Source organism: Actinia tenebrosa, unplaced genomic scaffold (assembly GCF_029948245.1).
Source record: "Actinia tenebrosa isolate PJP-AT-01 unplaced genomic scaffold, QUT_ActTen_1.0 PGA_scaffold2__45_contigs__length_23673736, whole genome shotgun sequence".
Taxonomy (NCBI): Eukaryota; Metazoa; Cnidaria; class Anthozoa; order Actiniaria; family Actiniidae; genus Actinia; species Actinia tenebrosa.
In genome coordinates this window covers 16,407,350-16,433,555 of record NW_028292579.1, presented here as the reverse complement: position 1 = coordinate 16,433,555, position 26,206 = coordinate 16,407,350, and the positions used below count along the sequence as shown (strand labels likewise).

Here is a 26,206-nt window from a genome sequence, read left to right as displayed (position 1 = left end):
GCCAGACTTATTCGGAATAACTAAAGAATACTGCTCTGCCTTGAATTGAACAGATAAACGTTTTAAAGAAAGTTCTGTGATTGTATTACATCTGAAAGAAGAAACAGTGACTCAAAGGAAGCCATTCAAGATGATCGTCTTTCTCTTTCCTTTCCTCCTTTCTATTAATTTGGCGCCAATTTACGGGAGCGCGCGCGTTTATTTTTCCCGCCAAAATATACTCGATTCTAATTGGCTGTAAATAATTATCCTGAATTCCTACATGTAAGTGAGCATGCGCGGAAGCTCGTTGAATCTTTTCTTTTCGTTTCTTTTTATTTCTTCTTTTCATTTCTTTCACTTCATCTCAAACGACCTTGACACCTTATCTATTTTAAATGACTAATGAACAAAAATATGAATCGGTACCAGTTCTGAGGGCGGCGTGTGACGTTCTTTGGGTCTTTGCCATGTTTTGCGGACTCCAAAAAGAAGTCATAAAATTAACATAAAATTGAGTGATTTTGTACTGAAATTTTCTTTTATCACTTTTAAATGAAGTTTCACCGCTAGAGCATTGGATTACACACAACGGGGCAAAGAGTGTTGATTTTTGAGGAGATTTTGCCGGCTCTCGGAAAAGAACACAAGAAAAAATACGGCCAAACAAAAAAAGAAAGAAAAAAAAACAAAAAAACACACACACAACAAAGAACGAATAAAAAAATTCTACTCTCACGCAGTGATGGTAGGTTCGAGTATGTGGGGACCAGCAGATGAAAAGAAGCGCCTTAGCAGCGCACACCGACTTTGCTAACTACTGTAAAGTCTTGGCAGTTATAAGCTTTTCGGCTTGGTCTTAAAGTTTCCCATTTTATGCCACGTGAAATTTCACTTGGAAAGTTTACGAAGTCTTCAAATAAAAGTGACGTTTATCAATTCATCCTGTTTATTGCACGTTTCTTAGCGTGACTCTTTCTTCTTACAAAAGATAGTCTCGGATTTGATTAAAGAGTGTTTATCTCAGCTTGTTTCCTTTTGAAGCAAAGAAAGAACCAACATTTCATTCTTGCACCCTGCCATTTTCCACACAATTACTCATAGAAAAATAACCCAATTATGGTTGAATTTACGCAGTAGGGGACAATTTATAAAAATTTACCTATTCATTTCGATTTGCGATGAATGCAGAACGCCATGTTACGGCATTAGAGCTGTTCGTATCAAGAAAAGAAGAAGAAAAACCCGTCTTTTTAAACATTGTTTTGAGTGGGAATTGGTGATGATATCTAAACGATTCGAGAGTTGTAGTCCAATATGAAAGGAAGTGAACAGTACGGTTTCAAGGCTTTTTGTATTTGTGAGGCTTGCACCGATAAATCATTATCAAGGAAAAAAGTACCTTTTTATACCAATAGTAGAAAGTATGGTAAGTAATAAAGAGCTAATTCATCACTAACTAGACGCTTTAATAGTTATCTGACTGATTTCCTTGCTTTTATATAAGACGAAGATTTTGAAATTATTTCACTTACAGTTTAGTTCACTCGACTAAACTTTCACTTCCGGTATGCAGAGTTGAACTCAAAATTTCGTGATATTTACAAAATGTATAACTTAAAGGGAAATTTTTAGATATTCTTATTTAATTTTGTTACTTTTTATGAATTACCGAGAGAAACCCTCGATTTTAGCATGCCATAAGACTAATTCTCGCGGCATGTGACGAAGATTACGAAGGATGTTTTTCATTCCATGGATAAAAAAATGTAACATGTAACGACGTGAGCAAGACAACCCCCCTTGTCACGCTTTTAGCAGATTATCTTAAAAATTGAAAAATATTTACCTAGAAGTGAATCTAACCTGAAAAATAATCCATTAGTCATTCGTATACTCTTACAAGATTGCCTGGTGCTTTTTAATGTTTTTTCGTATCTCAGTGTTTCTGCTCTTGTTTCCGATCTTCGGTATTCGGTATTATTTTTTTCCCTTACCTCTTAAAGAAAATAGGATATTACAGAATGTGAATTTTAGCAATCGAAATGTACTTTTTCTAACTTGACAGTCCAAAACTTTAATGTGTTTGTAAAAAACAAGCTTGAGTTTTGATTAGTTTAGAGCCGGGTCATCCAGTAGTCAAGATTTCATAATCTTGTTCGTCACTGAATTTTGGTCTACATTTAACGAAAAACCTCCCCAAAAATGTCATCAAAATAGAAAATATTTTCTTTAATTAGATATTCCTTCGTTGAATTTACTGGAATTTTCTATTTTTGTGAAACGCCAAAGGAATCGACGTCGTTGCAAATAGTTCTTATCCGACGATCAGAGGAGGTAAATGTTTGTTTAATAAGATCCTGATGACGTCATCACGCCGCCATTATCGCCATTACTAGTATCTGGAGATGTGCGGTATTTCCTCTATCAGACATGCATGTTTATTTTAGTCCCAACTTTAAACTAAGTGTTTGCGAATAGTTGTTAGGAATTCAAAAAGTAGGGCGTCATTAGATTGCCGGTTCAGATAATTGATCGCTAGGTTGGTCATTTGGGTTTTGGTTGTACCTTGAATCGTTGCCGTAAATCTCTTCCCGTGGGAATAACAGGATAAAACAAAATATGGTCTCCATCAGTGCTGATTGACATAAAGAAACCTAGACCAAATCCTTGTTGAAGTTGACCAAAACGCCGGCCATGACGTCACACGAAGCCTTAGAATGGTTCTGTTTTGACCTTTCATTTATCTAAAGCAACATTGGAGTTGATCAACAGTTTTCCAGGTTTATTTTGCTTTCTGAACGATAAAGTTGTCGGCGATTTTATCTTAGAAAATCTGCAAAATATTCGTAAAATGTCAACTTTCTTTACTACTGCTTCCATTACTTCCTGATCAGTCGGATAGGGGACTCCATGCAAAGTTATACACCGATCCCGAATTCATTGTTATACCTCCCTAGTTACTGTTGCTACGTCGGACAAGCTAAAATGTGTTTTCGATATACAACATGGAACAGACACCGAGTGCTGAATGTCTGTCATAGAATCAATTCATTTTACAGATAGATTAAGAAAAAAATCGATAACTTCTAATAATTGTGAATTCGAGTTTGTTGGTCGGACATTCTGTATTTCATTGGGAAAACTACCCACTGTGGCATGTTTGGGTTGACAGTCAAGCATAGCCGGGATCGGTCTAGAGAGAGGGGTCTTGGCGGCCATGTTTTGTTGCAAAACAATGATATAAATGTCCTTGTTTAGAAATGAAATATCTCGTTATGAAAGAAATATTGCATCGTTTCTGCCTTACAACATGGCTGCCGCGAAACACCAGTACAGAAAAAACAGTATGAACCAAAATAAGTTTTTTCGCCGTGCTATACATGCTTCCAGGTTGCTATATCTATGTTTTCACTATTCTTCGTATGAAATTATGGTACTTGTTGAGGTCAAACGATACTCAACCCTTATGCATGGAAATAAGACGTGTTGAAGGTGAATGACATGTCGTACATAAAAGTGTCGGCCATCTTGGAAGATGTTCGCTATGAGTGGCTTGCAATCACTTCGGTAATTTAAAGTGGTTTTCCATCAGTGTCTGAAGATGAGGCTTACCAATGCCGTTGGTTTCTTTTCTTAATGTCATCCAACATGGCCGCGGTGTCTTGGTTCTTTTATCCCTAAAAGGTACCTTGCGAGCAGAATATCTCGCTCGGGGTAAACTAAATGTCATCCAACATGGCCGCGGTATCTTTTATCCCTAAAAGGTACCTTGCGAGCAGAATCTCTCGCTCGGGGTAAACTAAATGTCATTCAACATGGCCGCGGTATCTTTTATCCCTAAAAGGTACCTTGCGAGCAGAATATCTCGCTCGGGGTAAACTAAATGTCATCCAACGTGGCCGCGGTATCTTTTATCCCTAAAAGGTACCTTGCGAGCAGAATATCTCGCTCGGGGTAAACTAAATGTCATCCAACATGACCGCGGTGTCTTGGTTCTTTTATCCCTAAAAGATACCTTGCGAGTAGAATATCTCGCTCGGGGTAAACTAAATGTCATCCAACATGGCCGCGGTGTCTTGGTTCTTTTGTCCCTAAAAGATGCCTTGCGAGCAGAATCTCTCGCTCGGGGTAAACTAAATGTCCTTCAACATGACCGCGGTGTCTTGGTTCTTTTGTCCCTAAAAGATGCCTTGCGAGCAGAATATCTCGCTCGGGGTAAACTAAATGTCATCCAACATGGCCGCGGTGTCTTGGTTCTTTTGTCCCTAAAAGATGCCTTGCGAGCAGAATCTCTCGCTCGGGGTAAACTAAATGTCATCCAACATGGCCGCGGTGTCTTGGTTCTTTTGTCCCTAAAAGATGCCTTGCGAGCAGAATATCTCGCTCGGGGTAAACTAAATGTCCTTCAACATGACCGCGGTGTCTTGGTTCTTTTGTCCCTAAAAGATGCCTTGCGAGCAGAATCTCTCGCTCGGGGTAAACTAAATGTCATCCAACATGACCGCGGTGTCTTGGTTCTTTTGTCCCTAAAAGATGCCTTGCGAGCAGAATCTCTCGCTCGGGGTAAACTAAAGGGAGGAGACTCTGCCATTAGGGTACCCTAAAGGAATCATTGCAATACCACGTAGTCATAGAAATTAAGAAAACAAGCAAGTTACTTTACTAATTTTCTTGATTTTCCTCTTTCCCCACAGCAAAGTTGCTCGCAGCCTCTGGCAGAGAACTAAGAAGAGCATTATTTTCGCTTAAGCAAATTTTTCAGGTTAGTAATCGTAACGTTTAAATTTTTATTTTCCATCAAACTGTGCTGTCGAAAGATTGACTTTTGTAGCTTGGTTTTTACTGATCATGGGTCTCAATGGATCATCCCTTGCAGGACGTCGGAATGCAGCTCAATTTTGAGGACATAATGATTGGGTTCCGATTCTATTGAGATTGAAATTAGTTTGTTTTGTCCTCCAAATTGAGCTGCTTTGACGTGACATGCAAGGGCTGTATTGTAGGATACGTATCTCTCACATTCGGTGACTCCCAGTGGTCGATTTTGAGACTCAGACCAATTTTGTTAAATCCTTACCTGGGGTTAAAACAACGGGGGAAATATAAGAGGTTAAATTCTAAGCTCCAATTGGAATTCAGCGAACGAAGAGCTACTCCGTAGAAATGCCACTGCTAGATCCCATTATTTATTAATTTTATTTGTTTAATCTTTTTTGAATGACAAATGTCCTACAACATGGCCGCCGTGAGCAAGGGCGGATCAAGCCAAAATTTTAGGGGGGGGGGGGGCTAATTGAGCTTCTTCCGTCAACACAACGGAAAACAATTTTAAAAATTCTCTAATTCTTCAGTTTTTTTTTCCTGCTGAAGTGAAGCCCCCCCTGGATCCACCCTTGGTGAGAACCGGCTATTGATTTTGTCCTTTGATTCTAAAGTTCTACTTACATTTGTTATATTCCCTTATTTATAAATTCTGAAAAAATGTAAGCCGATTTTGCTATCAAGCTACGTCTGGACCGAGTTTTTCTTTGACGAGATTTTGATGCCGTTTAACGATATTGTGCGTCATCATAAAATCAATAAAACAATTTTAGAAGGCTGTCAAAACACTTGGCCCTACAGAACGAGAAAGCATATGACGTAAGACACATTTGATTCACCATGCAGGTCTTAACTGTATCAACAGTTATGTAAATTACGATGTTTTAATTAATGAACTGTCAAAATTCGCTACGATATCATGCAGATTCCACATGCAATGTCGTTGCTTCTTGATATCGGTAAAGTGGGTTACACTGACAAACCCAAGTCTTCCCATCAGCTTATTCGCTCCACATGAATCGTTTTCACATTACCCCTAACATAGTTAAAAGATTAAGTAGGGTTTACTAAATGACCACCCATTCCAAAAGCAGTCTTTTTTTTTTTTTTTCGTGCCAGATATAAAACCCCGCCCTAAATGTCACAAAACGCGTTCCTATCATAAAGCAAACTATAAAAGCTCCGTAACTATAGATTAGTTTTGCGTACTCGGAATCCCTGTGTCCCACAACACCTGGTCGGTGAATCACTAGCGAAAAAGAGCCTTGTGACTTATTACGGTAGGATTCTGCTCTCTTGGGAACCCTGTGGCTACTACCAGTGATCAGTATAGGTGTGATACTTCCGACTCCCCTTAGTTACCGTTGCTATGTCCAACAAGCTTAACAAATTATCTAGAATATTTCAGAATTTAAAACTCTGATCGCGGAAAATTGATTCGTATGAATTGTTTCAATAGTTTACTGTCCTGCGAAAAGAATAGAAAATTGCCTCGTAATCCTTGTAGTACTCTTTAAAATAAATACTGTGTAGTTGTTTGTGGGACACGATTTTATTTCCATTGGGAAAATTGCTGCAAATGTCATTGGTTCTCTATTTTCTGAGTTGGAACCATGAATTAGGAGGACGTTCTATGCATATGGTCTTCTATTGTTTATGTTGTTTTTATCTTCTGTTTAGGACGACAAGGACCTGGTACATGAGTTTGTAAATTCAGATGGACTCAACGCGCTCATCACGGTCGGTCAAGATGCCGATCAAAATTATCAAAATTATATTCTTAGAGGTACGTATTGCATTGTTGGTTAATGCTACAGGAAGCCCATTAATTATAAATTTTTAAGATAATTGATAGACCCCTTTCTTGTGACGTCAAAGCAGCTCAATTTGGAGAACAAAACAAAAGAATTGCAGTCTCCTGAGAATCGTTATGTCCTTCAAAATGTTTTGTTATATCCTCCTAATTGAGTTTCATTCCGACGTGCTGCTAGGCCGTCTATTTATATTCTTCGAGACGCAAGATGTTAATCGATACCACAGGTCGCCCACACAATCTAAATTATCAATAATTATCAAAACTGTGTTCCTGGAGAGATTTAGAGATAGTTAGTTGCTCGAAGTTGCTCATTTACGAAGTGTTATGTCTTTTACAAACACATTGACTGGGTTTCCTTTGGCAAGTATTATGCTTCTTCTATTTCTTGCACCAAGAGAGTCCTTTCTCCTCCAGTTGGCCCGGGGCTAGAAATATCTCAGAAACACTCCAATACTACTCCTTGATTTGATTTGACTTTCGGTCAGCGACCTTCAATTAGTTTCGTCTGTTGACACCCACGCAGTCACCCACGCAGGAATAATTGGGTTTGGTGGGCTCCACTCTGGAAACAAGCACTCCACTCGAGAACCTTTTTAACCAAGAAATTTTTTTTGTGCCATTCAAACTAACCTTTTTATATCCTGACTACGAAATGCGGAGGCCATTATTTGAAGACTACACCGCACGTACACCGAACATACTTCATTTAAGGTGTCTCATAGTGGACTGCTCCAAAAGTCATTCCAAAGCAAAAACCGTGTTATTCTGAGTATTCTTACATGAAGTTTAAACCTTGAATCAGCGTGCTCGTAAATGGTGGCAGCGGCGGGTATATTGAGTGAACCGTCATTCTTGTTTGTTGTTTTACCAGCTATTGGACAAATTATGCTGTATGTGGATGGAATGAATGGAGTTATCAATCACAATGAAACCATCCAATGGCTTTATTCTCTTACTGCGTCAAAGGTATGATAAAACATTGTTCTGCGTTGCACAATTGTTCTTTCCCCCTGCTTTTACTCGTAATTGGATCCAGCCTATGTTTAAGTTCCTAAAGAAGACCAAAAAGAGCGCAGGCTTAAGCTCCAAGAACTGTAACGCACCAGAAATTCAAAAATCGTATCGTAAAATGTCGTGACTAAAAATGTCACGCAACCAAATCGTATTCTTAGCGTGACAGCGCAAGCAGCTAATCGATCTTCCGCTAAGGTGCTTCTAAACCCAGCTGTTTTTGTTCATCTCATTCCTAGCGCGCTTCAACTTACAAAACCCCTTAAAACCCTTATTTCATACCATTCAATCATGCAACAGGCTTTTAACCAGAGCTCTGGCGACTACAACGAAGCGAGCACGAAACCAGAAGCGAGCTCTAGTTGTCTATTTAGCTTTGTTGTCATAACACATAACACTTGTGGCAAAGGGGTATTGTTAATCTTCGATATCCTATGATTTGTTGTGGTGGTGAACTTATTGTCACGGGAAACAGACGATTTAAATTAACTGTACAGGCGTTTTGTACGAGAATTGTGGATTTCAGTCTCCTAATCTTTGATTCTCTTCTTTTTCATCGTAGTTCCGCCTGGTGGCGAAAACTGCGCTCAAGTTACTCCTCGTCTTCATCGAGTACACTGAAAATAACTCTAGATTTTTGTACGAGGCTGTGCAAGTCGTTGATGATGCGCAAGGTAATGTCTGCAGAGTGTTCATTCATCATAATAATATTGGTGGTGTTGTGGTATGTGTGCGTGATGTATGGTTCTATCGCGTGATTCTACTATGGATTGCTCAGGCTCTATCACGACATTTTTTCCACGAAGGATTATGAACCCTTTTTCAGTGATAACGAAGATGCCTTGCGATATCCCTGGAAGTTGTGAACGTACTTCTCTCTCTCTCTCTCTCTCTCTCTCTCTCTCTCTCTCTCTCTCTCTCTCTCTCTCTCTCTTATTTGACAGAACATGGTCCACTGTTTATTTTGGGATGGGAGGTTCTTATATAGTGCATTTTATTTTTTCAATAATTTGAAACCTCTCATCCTATCAACCTTATTTGTTATAACTATCGTTTTCGAAATCTGTTTTTAAATTTGAACCTATTTGGGCAACAGCTCCTCTTACCTCGAACGAATCTGATATTTTCATCGCCCTGAGAACTTTTTTTTTGACGTATTATTGTCATCTTAGACATCTACGTAATAGACCAAACGCGCGCAATGATAAAAGAATTGGCGCGCTTAAAAGACGTGCTGTTTACACCATCATATGATCAGCTATTTTCGACCAGACTGTGATTATATTGAGACCTATTGACGAACACAAAAGTTGTTTATCTTATCAAACAATGCTGAACGTTCGCCAAGGTGAAAACTACAGTCTTATGCATTCAAAACGTTGAAATTTTGCTCAGACATTGATTCAAATTTGTCTCTTCATTGAATAATGTTTTCTTCACGATACTGTTTCGATTCTTATAGAGCGTTTTCATATGACGTCACAGCGGCCATGTTGTTGGTGTACCAAAACAATCTATTTTCTATCCTCGCGGAATTGAACTCTATTTTTATGCAAAAACTGTGCAGAACGTTAAATAGAATAGAGGTATTGAGACGATCACATGACGTGAACCTTGACAAATTCTTCCTGTGTCGTGTCACGTGATCGTCTATAATTTTTCATTAACGAGACCAGATATAATTGAATAGAAGACCAGTTGGTGGTGTAATCTTCATTTTATTGTTCATTTCTTATAGGAGTAAGATGGTGGTCAGAGATCGTGGGAATTTTAGCCGAGAAGGAGTCGCTGGGCGACGAGGAGATTCTAATATATGCCATAACACTCATTAATAAAGTAAGTTTTTTTAGCGAACTTAAAACTGTGTGAGAAACGGTCATTTCGCGGAGTGAACCAAGAATGATTACACGAGAAGCAAATATTTGGCACAAACATCATGCGTTGTCTATCCTCGACTTTAACGAACTGACAGTATCATTTAGTTGAGCGTGCGCTTAAAGAATCACTGGCGCGTTATTTTGTCGCACGCCTGTTAGCAAAAGAAGGAGATATTTCTCTCGGCTTTCTTTGCAGCAGTTTGTCCCTGTTTGCTGGGCTATTTTATTCGATTACCAATGAATCATGATTGGAATTGTGTTTTTAGCCCTGTAAATGCGCGTATCTCGGATGTGTCCCGTCATTTTGCTTGAACAAATGCTTAGCGTGGGCTTCCTGTGCTTATACTTAGTCGAGGGAACCTTCGACCCTTACGGCAGCTCTTTCACTCTTTCCTGTACCTCCCTAACATGCGCTTGTTTGTTCCATGCAGGTGTTATATGCTACTCCAGATCAGGATACGTTCTATGACATTATAGATGCGCTTGAGGAGCAGGGGATGGCTGATGTCGTGAAGGTTAGTCTATCAATTCCTATTATTTACATGATTTACGTGAGGTAGGGTGGCCCTACTGCTAGGCTAACTAACCTCCACTGTTTTTTTGGTGCACATTATTTACATGATTTACGTGAGGTAGGGTGGCCCTACTGCTATGCTAACTAACCTCCACTGTTTTTTTGGTGCACATTATTTACATGATTTACGTGAGGTAGGGTGGCCCTACTGCTAGGCTAACTAACCTCCACTGTTTTCTTGGTGTACGTGTACCTGGTCAAGGGGGACAAAGTGAACTTTCCTTCGTGTAAAGTGGTCTTTATCCCAGTGTGACGTATTTGCTATTTTTTCCAGTCGCATCAGGACAGAAGGGGATCAAATATCGACTTTTTAGAACAGCTTAATGTATATGAGGTGAGTGCATAATGGGCGATAGAGAGTTAACCGACCAGTCGACTGAATAACTGTACTGACCGATGAACCGACTGACTGTGCAGATGACTCTTTAGTAAAAGACAACAGCGGTATTTATCGAATAAGAAAAGCCAGGACTATGAAATACCATTTGCTTTCCAGCGAAAACTTTCCGGTATTTCCGGGTAAATGGTAAGCACCCCTGATAACTTGTTTGTCCAAGTGTATTCTTGTACGTAGAATGCATTTTAGTCAAGGAATCGTATCCTCTCCTAATGCTAAGCGTTCTGCCATTTTAGCCATCTTCAGGGCTACATGAATTAACGTTATATAAAAAATAGTTGCAAATTGTTGGCTCGCGCAGTTGTAAGTCATTTCATGTAGCCCTGAAGATGGCCAATATGGACGAAAGCGTGGCAAGAAAATGAATTTCCAACGTAGTGGATACGAATCTTTCACTAATTTGTTTGCTTTTTGTATTGCTAAACCCCTTTCTGTATTCGATTAGATGGCAATTAAAATCGAAGATGGAGACGAGGATTTATCATCGTTTACTAGTTCACCGTCCATCAGGTATTTAAAAACGAATAAAAACGTTACATAGTTGTGTCGGTGCCCTTTAAAGATCATTGTGGATGGCTGCATTTCCCTTCTCACGCCCTGGAAAGTTTTAAAAAGACCCCTAAGGATTTCTACTGTTTTAATAATATTTACTTCTAACACACCATCATCGCAAGGTACCCCGGTGTCTTATTTTTCTCCCCCCTCCCCTCCCCCCTAGAATTTCTACTCATTTTTACCCTAATAGAGACCTAGCACTATCGCATGATGGCAGCCAAGACAGGAGGCACAACAACTGACGACTGTCAAAACTCCTGTCATGCGGGCTTAGCCTTACTTCTGAGGTCGGTAAACAAAAGCAGAAATTGAGATAACAAAACAAGCAACTCCTGGATTCGAGGTTCACGTACTCAGTAGAGTTTTAATAAAGAGTCGTCAATAGTCTCCTAGGAAACGATATTCTTTTTAGACTCAATTGTTTCTGCCTCCTGTCATGGCTGGAATCACATGATGGCGCAAAGCCTCTATACTATGCATGTTCAAATATGAAAATCAAAACAAATTCCCTTCTTTTGAAGGTCGAAATCATTTATTTTTCTTCATATGAGTCATTGTCTTAATCTCAAGGTAGAGATTTAGTGCATGACCTCCGCCGAATCGTGGGGGAGGGTGTACAGAAATACATACAATTCCCCATTCCCCTTCTAATGTGTATGTGATACGATACCCATTATGCACCACTAAAACCCCCATTCCTTGTTTGAGGTTTATGCACTTACGATAATAACCTGATATGATTTGCTTATGTTTTTATACTTAATCTTAGACAAAGACGGCGAACGACGACCACAGATCCGAGAGGAGGTAATTGATGGTAACAAGTATATTAAATGTTATTAAATATTAATTCTATTTTTATCTGGAGTGCTTGAATATAATATATTTGTTTGTGCAATGAGGCGTGCTTTTGCAGTATCGTATTATTATGAGGCTGTTTTTTTCACTTCGGCACCAATAAACTTTATTTAAATATTTTACAAGAATAATGATAATTTTTTTTTTAGAATGAGATTTTCAGCGGGGAAAAAATTAACGGTACGCACACACATGATATTACTATACTGTAAGGTATAACACTGAAATGGCTTCCCATCGTTTCAGTAGAGTTCACCCAATCACGTCACTGATGTGGTACGACTTAATGCCACTACCAATTGCCATATTTTGAACCGCACACAAAATGTTCTCTTAGGATAAGAATTACAGTGAAATTATCTGAAGAGGGAGTTAAGAAAGTGCAAACCCGCGAACTAAAAATACCTTTATTTATTGTGAACATAATGGGCCCTTAATTAATCATCAAAAGTATCGTGGACGCGAGGCTAACATAAAAGTACAAAAGAAATCGCACTTTTTCTTGATGGAGTTTGTGACATTTCTTTTGTATTTTCAAGTTAGCCTTGCATTCAAGATGATCTTGAGAAGGGTGCATTGACTGATAATCTACTACCATTTGCCATATTTTCTACCGCACACAAAATGTTCTCTTAGGATAGGAATTACAGTGAAATTATCTGAAGAGGGGTGAATAAAGTGGAAACCCGCGAACTAAAAATACCTGCATGCATAATGAACAGGATTGCCTGATGATCTTTATCTTAACTTTAATATCCACGCTAAAAAAATATTAAGCCGGAAACTCTCTTTACTGCAGTACATACATAGCTCCTTCGCCTCTACGCTTCGCACTCAGTCGGCATTTGAACTATAGCGCGTTATTGAGAGAGAACCAATACTTTATTTTACTGGTACTCACTTTTCAGGGATAGCACCGTTTTTATGCGGAATATTCTTGTGTTCTAGTGAAGTTCCGTGGAATTTCAAAGTTTTTGTATTGTTAAAGTTGTGCTTTACTTTACCGTTGGTGTTTGTGAATATTTAGACACTGATTCGAGGCTAAGCCTCAGTAAATGAGTGTAATCAAACTACACAGCGGTAATTTGGAACTCAAAAAAGATCTCTTGTAGAAGACAGTTTTGAATTTGGATCCCAGTGTAGCTCAAGATAATTTATTTTCATTCCAGGAGAACGAAGAAAGAGTCGCCGGCACAACTCTGTGAGTAAGCTGGACCTTATCTCTGGTCACAATGATTTTTCTGCTATCAGTCGAATCGGGTCTTTAGACAGTGGACTACTGCACAAGGTATCGAGTGCACCGGATGTGACGTCACGGTTCGGTGAGCGACCTCCTTCACCCGTCAGGTCCCTGGGAAGCTCGTCACCGTCGTCTTCTACTCAGGAGATGGATGAGATTGATGAGAAGGAAAGAAGTAGACAGGCGAGAAGGTGAGAAATGAATTTTCTTATTCTCAATATAGCCCTTGCAAGTGACGTTAGAGCAGCTCAATTTGGAGGACAAAACAAATGTAAAGTAAATGAATAGATGGCTGAATCTACGAAAGACAAGCGTATGCACATGTAAAAAAAATCATTTTGTCAAGTGGCAAAGTGCTCAGTCAGAATCAAGTTTCACCCCGCCTCTCTTCAATAGCCATCAGTTTATTTGTTTCATTTTTCGAATTGACATGCAGTGTAATATTATATTCTTCAGTGTTACAGTTTTACTGTATCAAGCGTATGAGGTGATATTAACGATGTTTGTTTTCCTGAACAGAGAGCGACGAGCAGCCAGACGTGCAGCATTGGGCATTGCCCCTGAAAGAGAAACAATATCAACCCCTACAGTAAACAACAACACCACTATCGAAAACAACAATAACAACTACAAATACCATGATGAGGGTAAAGGAGGTCACTTGGACATACCACGTAATGGAGGGGATATGACGTCATCTAGGACGTCACCGTCATCGTCACCAAAGGTTTCACCAAGGGCCTCGCCTAACGCCTCACCACAGTTCGCGCGGAGAAGAGACAGATTCAATCATGTAGAGGAGAAAGGTAAGATGTTGAAATGTTTATAATTTGCATATTGTTGAGTGAGCCTATACACCCTTTTAGCTTGGGCGTAATGTTTTCAAATTACAGACCACATGTCATTCCCTAGAGTATCATTTCTTTGTTTAACGGTTGTGCATGGGAACACATTAATATGGATACAACTCAAACAAATAATCTTATTCTTAAGAGAATGGTCTGAAATGGGTAAACATTGCACCACAATCAATGAATAATATTAGTTTAGCTTATTCTTTTCTCCTTGACCTGCTTAACATTTTCTGTTATCATATTTTGGTTTCCTCTGCCCACATCATGCTTTTTGTTCAATATCAAATTATCTTTCATATCGTTGATGTCGTGCTATTATATTATTTTTCCTCGTCGCAAATGAGCTCAACCCACGCTTAGGAAATGGATTCATGTTAACGAAGTATGCAATTATACCACTAATAACCCCCAACTCTGCGTAGATTAGAATTTCTTCGAGTCTGTGCACGCAAAAACTTCATCAAATATTGGTCTACTGGTTATATTTGTACTTCACACAAATAAATCACTGAAGAACAGAGGGGGGTAAAGTGAACACTACCAGCTACAAGGACTTTTTCTTTTTGCCTCTTTAGATATAAACAAATATCTTTCTATAATGTTCCGAAATAAAAATAATTTTCTATAACCATTAAATAGAGAGGCTTTTAGAAATTAATAGAAAAGCTGTTGAATGCCACCAACATATAAGTGGATTGTAGATCTATGTAAATATTTAGTATTTATTATTATTTATTACCATTGAATTACATTCTCTACCTTTATCCCCTAGAGATGTCTCATCCTGACCTTCTTCCCCTTATGTCATTTCATCTCTACCCCTCCCCCCAGATGTCCATACATAGTCCTATGCTTCCCATAATTCTCATCGGTCTTGCTCCTCGAAATATGACTAATGAGTGGCTCATAATATAATTATTCAAAGCCTCAGTCTGCCAATAGCAGCTAATACTAAACCAAAGCCATTCACTATGTATATGCAATACTAAGGCGATTTTCAACAAGGAATATTTAGTTCAGTATGGGAGCCAAGTTTGCTTCTGTGCTTCAAACAATCATTTCAGGTAAAACCTTGCCTCATTTACAAAGAATAGAGAGTCATTTTTTCGATTCAATTTCTCTAACGAACTCCAACAGTTATGAATTAACAATAATCAATGTCTATATCTGTGTAAATATATGTTTTCTATTATAAGTTAATTCTATTCAAATCAAGGTTATCCATGAGTTTATTTCTTCTTGTCTTTAAGCATTAGTAGTACGGATCGTTCACAAGGAAGCTAATAATGTTATTTGTTATTTCATACGTATTATAGTTAATTCTACAAAAATATTGCAATTAAACATTCATTACTGGACCAATGCAGTCGACGAAAACTAAATCTTTTGCACATTTGAAAACTTCAGTTCAGAAATCTCCTTTTTATTATCAATATTTTCGCGTTTTTGTATTGTAAATTTTGATCAGAGATGAAAATGATTTAGAAACTATAGACCATATCGTCATAATAAAGCAATCAGCTGATCGCGTGATTTCAATTCGAGCTCATTTTACGCCTTCACACGAACGAAAAAGTTGGTCGAAACTTTTTTTGCAGGATATTTTGAGTTTCTTCTTGTCACATTTTGTGTACTTATTTGCAGTTTTACATTCTTTTCTTTTTTGTTTATTTTCTTTTTAATTATATCCTGGTGATACTTACATTATTTTACAGCTTTTCATTCAATGTTCTTTATATTATAAATATCCAATATTTTATACTGCAACACTGGTCGTCTAGGAAACTAGACACGAAACAGCCAATCGGTTTTTAGAACGAGACAAAAGAGCAATTTGAACCAATCGTCATTGAGAATAGTTGAGACACGCGATATAGTCTCATTTCGTGATTTTATCCTAGAATACAAAATGATCAAAATATGCTGTTATTGAAACGAAATACAATGAATAATTAAGCATTGCTCTTACTTGATGGTTCTTAACTTCGCGTTATATTTTGTTGATTTTGACATTATATTTTTGGAATTTGTTTTGAAATCGCATTTGCTAATTTTCTAACTTTGCTACATAAATACATGTTACGTTAAGTATCTAGAATATTCCTGCCCATTTGTCGAAAAATGTTTACTGCATAACCTTGGTCAGTCAGGGATTTTTTTACAAACACCTAATTATTCGTTGTTTTTCTCTCAAATAAAATAATCTGGTCTTGGAATTGCTTTATTCTTGCGGTATATAGTGAATAATGCTATGTTGTATTGCTAGTGTTTTTGTTTTGCTTAATGTTACACAAAAAGTGGGGTTAGGTTGTGAGCAGAAGGAACCGTAATGTGATACCGTAGTTGAATCTGCAGTGAGCCCACGCACTTGTTTCTTTTGCCTTTTCTTCGTAGCTTGGGCTAATAATACCCTTAAAACAGCGCACTGATGGAAAGTGTGCGCGCAGCGTCGGCTTCCATTGATAGAAATACCGACGTTGGATATATTTGCTTTACCGTTTTTCTCATGTTACGCGGTGCAATTCGCGTTCAAACTTGCCTCACGGTGTACGTAAGTTTTTATCCGCACGTTTTCCCATTAATGTATATAACAAAACATTAATAATTATTATTATTATCAAACATTCGTTTATTCAAATGTTTCTCCTGTTACTTAGATTAATTGTAAGTAGTATAGGGAATGGGGGTTCCAGCGCAATCTCAACACGGGGTAAGACCCGCGTCAAAAATCCACCTACGGACAATCCCCACTCCAAGTGTGGTTGGGGGCAACAGCGCAAATATGTTAGTCTATATATGGAGTGCGAAGAATGTAAAGAGTTTGCTTATGATTTCTGTGTAAAGTGCTTGAAACCCAAGTTTGTTACCCCACCACCAAATAAGTATATTTGTTGTGGTAAGAAAATGCAAATAGAAGACGACACGTCAGCACAGTGTTACGAGTGCGGTAAAAATATTCGTAATGCCGTGCCTTGTGCTACCAGGGAACAATATTATTCCAACGGAGGCCGTAAGAAGACCCCATACAAAAGAATAAAATACTTCAGAGACTGGATGAGTCACATTCAAGGTCATCGGCCGGTATATTTAGACGACGAAGTAATGGAAAGAATTATGAACCATTTAGAAGAGCCAACCCCGCAAAGTCTACGGAAAACGCTGAAAAAATTAAAACTAGGGAAATATTACAAAGCTATTCCCTATCTTTTGTCTGAAATTACCGGTAAGTCTATTCCCGAGGTTTCTGATATGAGCAGAGCCGAGTGGATGTTTTGTCGGCTGGATAAGGATATTCCTTATTATCCTGACGTAATTTACGAAATATTTTATGAAATAGACCCCAGCCACCCCCTGTTAGGATGGATTCCGAGGCGACAATAACATATTACGCGTAATTCATACGATGAATTTATATTACGCGTAATAATTTGCCAAATAAGGTTATGCAAATAATTTATATTACGCGTAATAATTCGCTAAATGATTCATATTACGCGTAATAATTCGCCAAATAATTCGTATTACGCGTAATAATTCGCCAAATAATTCGTATTACGCGTAATAATTCACTGAAATTATATTACGCGTAATTTCCAGACTGTCGTTCGATATGTAAACGAAATCCTGTCACGCTCTTTTCAAAGTAAATATTTACTGAGCAAGCTTTCTTTGAAGCTCTTCTTTTGCCTCCTGGTAGATCTTTTTGCGAGATTCCTCGGAAAGATCTCTTACGACTGTTTTTTTATTCCTTATGTCCGACTTTAATTTCTCGTACTTTTCCTCTTCGGTCAGAATAAGCGAGAATTCTACGTCGTCTATCTTTCTGTCACGCAAAGCCTTTGAGACAAGGTCAGTGATAGTATTTACTTTAGCCCTTGACAGAGCTATTGTCGTGTCATGCTTGGATATCTTGCTTGACAGCTGTTTCATAATACCCGTAGCAACAGCCGAGATAATACCACAGGCTGCCCCAACGCCGGCCAAAGGAACTCCAACGATTATTCCCGGCCCAGTAAGCGAAGTAGCAACGCCGGAGCCCGTTAACACAACGGATATGGATCCTGAAGTTATCGCAATCTTATGTAGCGTGCTACGGGCTCTGACGTATTTCTTCCTAACTTTTTCATAGTGTTTTGTTTGCCCTTCCAAGTAAGCGAGGATTAGATTTGCCTTATTCAAGCGGAAGTTCTCGGCGTTTAATTCGTTAGGCCCCTCCCTAGGTAAATCAGGATAAAGCGGAGGTGCTGATGGTATAGCATCCATTATATACTAATGTACGACGCTTTTGGAAATAACATAGAGGAGCAACCACATAACAGCCACTGGAATTGGGAAGCATTTAAGAAATTGTATCCCAAAGCAGTAACCTCGAAGTTTGAAAGCAGATCTGACGGGATTTACTTCAAAGAGTATAATGACTTAGTTTACAGCAATAAGGATTTGGAAGAGGGATTGGAAAAATTACATCCAAAAACACCCGTTCATAAGCCCGTTTATAAAGCACCTAATTTTCCAAGGAATCTATTAATGACCAAGGAAGATTACCCATTTTACGATGCTGAAGGTGGCGTAAACAACTTTGAAAAATTGGTAACGCATTTAGAGATTCCAGTGGGTAAGCAATCATTTGACGTAGTAGTAAGGAATATCTATAAGAATACGATGTTGAAGCATACATCAGGTAAAGAGGCTAGGGAATGGTTAGCAGGGTCCAACATGCGGTATTGGCCACAGCAGTTAGACTTTGCTATTTGGGCTGCCACTAAAGGTTGTGGTGTTGCCGCGGACATGTTTCACATTCCATTCATGCGGTTTCACGTTGCCTTTACGGTAAGGAGGTTGTTGAAGGAGCTTAACGTACCCCTACCGGGAGATAAGGCATTTAATCCAATGAATAATCGGTATAACGCCGCAGCCCTAGAAAGGTTAATTAATGAGTTCAAACCACAGCAAAGAGACTTTCGTTACAAAGAGGGTAAGACGCATGGGCTGGGTATAGTTTACGTTTGGGGTGCCAATGGTGAGAAGCCGGCTGACTACGGACATCAGGAATACCCAAGTAATGAGTTAGAGTTCGGTGATATGGGCGGCGATAAGGGTAATAATTCATTAATTACCAGAATTCAAACAAACTACCCCGGCACTTGGGATCCGTTCGTGTTAATGAAAGGAAAAGGTTTAAGGAACCTAGCCAGGATTAACCGTAGCATTGAAGCATTCGTGTACTGCATTCTGGGAGCGCAGGTAAATACCCGCAACCCCATTGTTGGATCCCAAGGCGCTTCACAGGAAACGCAACAAGAATTCCTAACTTTATTTGAGTCTGCAATAATAGAAAATGACATATCTAAATCGGTGCAGAGATATCAATTGGCGGTGCAGCAGTCTAAAGTGCGACTGGATTACGCTTTGTCGCCTGGTTGTTGGTTGATGCCAAGTAATTTGGTTATCAACGCCAATTCCGTCGTGGGTTACAACAATAAGCTGCAGCGAGCTACCAAGGACATGAAGTTTGGGGCGAACGACGTGAACTCTGACACTCTTAGGAACATTCCTCACTTCATAGAGAAGCCAAAAAAGTCACACGAGGCGAAGCTACCCGTAGTTAAGAAACCATCGAAGAAGGTCCATGTTATGCCTACGATACCCGAGGAATACGACCATAACTTACTAAAAGCCGGCTTAGCAGCTGCAAGCATTGGTCTGAGTTATTATATATGGCGATGAACAACCCCTACGTAACTGGAGTAGATTGTGTTTATACGACTTACACAGGCGAGAAAAAATACACCCAGGCATCTTGGGTTGATGTCACAGGTATGTCCGTGAATTTGAACTACTCAGGGAAGAAGTTAATCCTTTGTAGCATTTGCATTGGCACAAGCAGTCACGTCAACGTCGGCTTCAGGCTCCTGGATGACAATGGCATACTACAGCCTATGCGCGCGAAGACAAACAACAGGGAGCCCGCGCATTTCTCCGTAGAGCCGAACACTAACAGCGCTGAGAATTTATCGGTTTGGACTTTTCATATGGCCGCCGATTGCCATGGGAAGGTAAAGCTGCAAATACGCGTAGATGACTCCGGGAGTGTTTATGTGAATAGCATAGAGGATCAAAGAGATACTATTTACAATCATAAGACCATTAGCACTCTTACGGTGATTAGTCTTTAAATATATGAACCCGCACGCAAAGGAAGATTGGTTTCTACATTTTTTGGAGGACAAGACCTACACAGACGATAATAAATGGGTTGACACCGGGCTGTGGGTAAAGGTTGGAGGTCTAGGGTTGATCATATGCACTATTAGCATATCGACGAGATATACCCCTAACGTTGGGTTTAGAATTCTCGACGAGAACGATCGGCCACTGCAGCCCTACGGGGTAAGTAGCGGCAGCAGGCGCTTAACGCACTTTTCGGCGGAATTAGTGAAAACCAGCGAACCGGTGGCGCCGATAAGCTTCCACGTGATAGCGAGTTGCGAGTATGCGAAGCTTCAGGTTAGTTACGATATTTCTGTGCCGGGTACCAACCAATACTTTTCGATAAACGGGGTCTATTGGGGCCCGAATGTCGTTTATAATCATAAGACCATTAGCACTATGACGGCTATACCGCTAGTTCCGCATTATCAGGGCGGTGCGAATACTATCTTTACTTATCCCCAGTCGAGGACGCCTCGGATGCCCGACGACGATAAGCCCCCAGTAATACACAAGGATAAGATTAACCCTTCATCCTCTTCAGGAGTACCACCCCAATAGCGACGACTAAGATCCAAATGTTATTCCCCACGAACTTCAACAGTTCGCCGCCGGCCTTCAGCGCTAAGGAAACGACCGAACCCAGCAGCCCAGGAAGACCGGCTGCCATCTTTTTTCCCAAGTCCGTTAGTCCATTACCTAATTTCTTTACGCCCGCGCCTGTAGCCTTAAGCGCGGATAGGATAACTCCTACTACGCTTGAAATAGCGACCGCAAATGCCAGCGGAATACCATACTTCACCAGAGCTCTTTTTACCTTTTCCTTGGTGGTAAGCCCCAATTCTCTTTCCAGGTTTTCCTTTTGCACCTGTAATTCCGCAACTTCCACCTGAAGAGTTTCTAGTTTTCTTTGAGCTGCCTCCCTTTCCTCTTCGGTACGAGTTTGGTCATTGATTATTTCCTGCTTTTCGGATATGTTTTTTTCTAGGTCTTCGATGGCCTGAGTTCTTTGCTGGATTTGATCTTCTTTAATGTTGATTTCGGCAACCAACTGCCGCCGCTCCACCAAAGAACCCTCTATGGTGGTACGTAAGTCCTTGGCTTCTTCCTTGCTTATATCCAGGTCTTTCATAGCAAGATTGAAGGCTTGTCTGGCTCGGTCTCTTTCGTCTAAAGCCGTTTCAGCTTCTCGCTTGAATCGTAGCATGACTTCGTTTTTACCCTTGATTTCTTTCTTTTGAGCATCGGTTAGCTGTTGTATTCGTTTTTCATACTCTGTTTCCCTTTCCATTAACGTTTTTTGCAGTTCGATAGCGCGTTTTTCTAGCGCAATCCTTTCATTCAATGCTTCCATACCTTCTAACATGCTTCGGGCGGCCTCTTGAAAGCCCCTTAATCTTGCCACGTTAACCTTGATCGAGCCATTTTCGTCAAAAAGGAGCTGTGGTTTCGTCCAGCGGTCTTTGTCGGGTTGTCTCAGGTCTCTGACGCTTATGAGGACTTTGTTTCCTTTTTCTGTGAGTCTTATCGCGTCAGTGTCAATGTGGGGATGACGCATCCTTAACTCTCGCGTTGCCCACTCTACAGTTTCCCGCGCGGCTGCCTCAGGCTGCTCTATGTTTTGAAGCTCCAAGTACTCAGGGACGGGGCTGCCGTGGTTTTTCGATTGCCACATGCGATTCAAGGCCGCCTTGAAGCTTTTCCATCTATTACCATACTTGTTTTCTAGAGCCATGTCGTAGATTAGGGGGTCGGTTTCCGCGCCTTTAGTCCATGCGTCGTATTCGTCGTCGTTAATATCTACTTGACCTTCTTCAGTGGTGGGGTCGAAGTCTGTTCCTTCTACTTCCATTATATATGATAAGCTCAAAGTTAAACCCCAACATATTACCTAAGCAGGTTGGCGGACTGAAAGCAGAACGCACCTTTCACCGTGTTACATTCACCCCCAGCAGCGCAAAACCAGGGGAAACCCTGTACGTAGGCGTGCCCCGCCTAACGGATAACCTAGTGTTGGTTCCTGGCACCCTGGCGCTAAGGTTTGACCTAGCAATACAACCAAGCACCAAGGACAAGCGCTATGCCGTCAATAACGTGGGCAGGAACCTCGTCTCTAAGATGAGAATCAAGTTCGCAGGGGAATCCCTCTTGGATTTGAATAGGTACGATTTGTTCACCACGTATAAGGATCTGTGGTTGACGACCTTTGACCGTGCACAAAAGATAGAGCAGGGAATTGGAAGCGTTATTCTTCGTAAGCTTCGCAGCGACACCAACCCGGCGCCTACTGACTCCAGCGGAGCAACCGCAGTAGCAGACGCAACAAGGGTAGTAACTGCGTACGGTACCAAATACGTTATCCCTTTGAACTTTGAGGTGATTACGAACCATGGCGTGTACTACCCCAGGCAGTTATCCGAGTTGCAGTTCGAAGTAACCCTGGCGGACACTACGAACGTCATAGGAGGAATGGACAGCGCAATCAGTGGAGCTGTGGATCCCTATTCTATTACCAACTTAGAGCTGCAGTATGAGACCGTGTACAGCGAAGATCTGGCACGTAGCGCCGGCATGGAATATAGCGCCGGGAAGGCATTCCTTTACGACCACGTAGTGATGTATAAGACGTTCAGCTTCCTGGATAAGACGGATGAGGTTATCAACCAAAGCATTAACCTCCCCCGAAGAAGTCTCACGGGGTTGATGTTGGTGTTTGCCAAACCCTACGAGGCTGGTAAGCGCGACTCCGAAGCCTTTCACAACCCCAACATTACTAATGTGGGGGTCAACATAAACGGCGTTCCAAACAAGGTCTACTCGCAGGGAATAAAGCCTGCAGACGTGTACAGAGAAGTAAAGCGTAAGTTTGGTGACCAGGTAAGTCCCGAGGAATTCTTCAATGATAAGTACGCGCTGTGGATCGACATGCGCACAACGAACGACGAAGACCTACATGGTCAGGGTTTACGTCTAGTAAACACCCAGGATGGTATAACATTGGAGATCAAGCGCACCAAGAATACCTCCGCGGGCGACGGCGATAAGATAAACTGCTACGTCTTTGTCGTGTCTGACGCGCAACTGAGTGTAGAAATGAATCAGCTAAAAAGCGTTGCCTACTAGGCTCGCGTTCCTTGAGCCAAGCGAAAGGATAAAAAATATTCCTTACGTATAATATGCTCCGCGTATTCGAAAACAACGAAACTAAACTGCAATGCATAGTGCAAGGCGACAAGCTGTACTTTAAGGCGAAAGAGGTAGCAAAGGCATTAGGTTATGCAGACACCAAAGATGCTATTAAAGTCCACGTGCGGGATAAGCATAAGAAGAGGCTTAGCGAGTTGGAGGTGAATCGCCTCCCTTCTGGTTCACACCCGCAATCCCTGTACGTGACGGAATCTGGTTTGTATCAGTTAATATTTAGCTCCAAGCTACCGACAGCAGAGGCATTTCAAGATTGGGTCTTCGAGGATGTCCTACCTACGTTAAGGAAGACGGGAAAGTACTCGTTGGATGGTCCAAATAAGTTGGTCTTCAAGATCGAGAACGAGTTCGACCTGCACAAGAAAGTCGTAGATTACATGCGTCGGTTTCACCCTACGCTGATATTAGCGCCTGGACTCGGGGAATTGCAAGATACCACCAGTAAAAGGATAACGTGCTGGCAAAAGGGCTACCAGGCAGGTCAACCCGACATCCTAATTCTTAACTCCCATAAAAAATACAATGGGTTATGTCTGGAACTGAAGACGCCAAAGGGTAACGGCGTATTGTCCGACAAGCAAAAAGCGGTATTGACGCAATATGAAATGAATGGATACTTAACGATGGTAAGCAACGATTACGATCTGATCTGTAGGGAAATCGACCGTTACGTCGACGGCATTCGCATACCTTGCCCTTGGTGTGTTAAGGCTTTCAAATCGCATGAGACCTTACGAACGCACCGAAAGATATTTCATAGATATAATGATTCTTGAACAAACTCACTGGCGCGACTTGCTACATGGCATTTCATACGAAATAAAAAATTACGTCGTCTTCGAGGACATTAACCGTTTAAGGTTGGTCCTCTTAGACGGCAGCCAAGAGTACAGTTTATGGGCTCCCGACTGCGTACGGTACGTACTGCAAGGCGAAGAGTACACTCACATACGTAGCTATGGTAAGGTTAACGGTCGATGGAAGTTTGACATCGAACGTCGCCCGGAAGCTAATCCATTATGTGATTGATTAGATATTGGTCTGCTTCGGCGGACCTCATTTTTTCTGTTATCTGGTAAGCGGATACGGTAATCAAGGCTCCCCCTATGAACGCTGCGATTTGAGGAATCATATATCTTCCTCATTTTTCCAAGCCTTTCGTATCGCCAGGTAATGGTCTAAAGGCTTGGGACCGTCATACAGGCAACACCAAATATGCTGACCGCTGCGTTGACAACCACATTTATCGCAGATGCCGTCCCAATGTTCTCGGTTCTCCCATTTTACTCCTTCGTAGTCGTCAAAGCATACGAAATCTTGGTCTATTTCCTTCTTATGTCGCGTGAGCGCCCGGCTGGTTTCAAGGGGGCAACATCGCCCCGCTAAATCGCCGTGGGTTTCACAGACGACTTCTTCGAGGTGGTAACGCCGGCAGCGGTATTTATGCCAGTTTTCTTCGAAGAGGGGTTCATCGCATCGGCGGCAATGACCTTTAAGGCAGACTCTATGCTCGCGGTGATATCGTAGGGCCTGTACTGTGGAGAGTTCCTTACCGCAGTCACCGCAAACAGTGCTGATGGTCTTCTGACAGACTTTCTTGGAAAGATGGTATTGCAGTCGCTGCTTGCTACTAAAAGCTCTATCACATTGCACGCACTTCATTATATATACCTTATTTTTTATTGTTAAATTGTTAAACCCTGTAAGAGGGTTTTAGGATAGGACCTATTTTTTATTGTTATTTTGTTAAGCCCCCATTAAGAGATGAGGTATCATTCTTTCTCATCGTTGAAACCAGCAAAAAGATAATCATGTTAACCATTCTTCGATTTAACAAAATAACAATAAAAAATAGGTCCTTACTTGAGACCTCTTTGCAGCATTTAACAAAATAACAATAAAAAAGAAAGACCTATGCTAATTCCCCTTGCCGGGGCTTAGTAAGATCTTCTTTGCGACCTCTTACTCTTCTCGAGCGTCGTCTAAAGTCCTTTGTGCTTTAGTATCCGCGGGACACCAATGTCCAACGAAGTCTTCTTCAGAGAATACCTTATTACAGTGACGGCAGGTGTATTTTTTACACGGTTTGGGTATCGGTGTTTTGGGAGGGATTATGCAGTCAGCAGGTAGTTCGCACGTAATGCAGTCCATATATCTATGGGGGATATCGAATGAAGTCCTTAATGGACTCCTTAGCCCACGTCGCCATTGTCAAAAGCGCACCAAACCGTTCCGCGCGCTTCAGACCACACATTTCATCGTACAATTCCTGTACGCGCTCTTTTAACCGGGCTATCTCCTCCCTTTGCATTTCTATGGTGTCTCTTTTATCTTTTGCGTCGGCGGCAATCCTTCTTACTGCTTCCACTGGGTCCATCTATATATGAACCCAGATCACATACCTTGTAACGCTCTGATAGTAGGACCCACCGGCTGCGGAAAGACCCAGTTCATCGTGGAGCAGCTATTAGGACCCTTTAGATACCGCTTTGACTACATAGTGCTGCTTTGTCCCACCTACGTGAATAACCGCACCTGGGAAGGCATAGGTAGGAATGATGACGACTTCTTTGTAGATATCTTAGACCCTAACGAGTTATCCAGCCATTTGAAGTTCTGGCATAAGCAATTCCCTAAAGATACGCAGACTTTACTCATATTGGATGACATTGCCTGCGGGGACGACGTAAAAAAGCGCACCTCCGAATTAGTGAAGCTCGCTTTCAGCGGCAGGCATGACAATATCAGCGTTTGGTTGCTCTCGCAGCAGCTTACCAGTGTCTCTAAACCCTTCAGGGAAAACATAG

General features: G+C 40.9%; 1 protein-coding gene across 3 annotated transcripts in view; it reads left to right on the top strand.

The window, feature by feature from the left end:
* LOC116297824 (FH1/FH2 domain-containing protein 3) overlaps positions 1–26,206 on the top strand; it is a 48,945-nt gene that overhangs the window by 4,347 nt on the left and 18,392 nt on the right. For 2 of the 3 annotated variants that reach the window (XM_089033592.1, XM_089033591.1), the window contains exons 4-14: positions 4,677–4,744; positions 6,484–6,589; positions 7,491–7,585; positions 8,193–8,304; positions 9,369–9,466; positions 9,939–10,022; positions 10,356–10,415; positions 10,924–10,988; positions 11,803–11,840; positions 13,061–13,322; positions 13,651–13,937. In XM_089033592.1, coding sequence (XP_088889718.1) covers positions 4,677–4,744; positions 6,484–6,589; positions 7,491–7,585; positions 8,193–8,304; positions 9,369–9,466; positions 9,939–10,022; positions 10,356–10,415; positions 10,924–10,988; positions 11,803–11,840; positions 13,061–13,322; positions 13,651–13,937 — 1,275 coding nt within the window. Of the gene's footprint in view, positions 1–1,167; positions 1,409–4,676; positions 4,745–6,483; positions 6,590–7,490; positions 7,586–8,192; positions 8,305–9,368; positions 9,467–9,938; positions 10,023–10,355; positions 10,416–10,923; positions 10,989–11,802; positions 11,841–13,060; positions 13,323–13,650; positions 13,938–26,206 lie in introns of those variants that run through there. The other variant, XM_089033593.1, reaches the window with a different exon arrangement.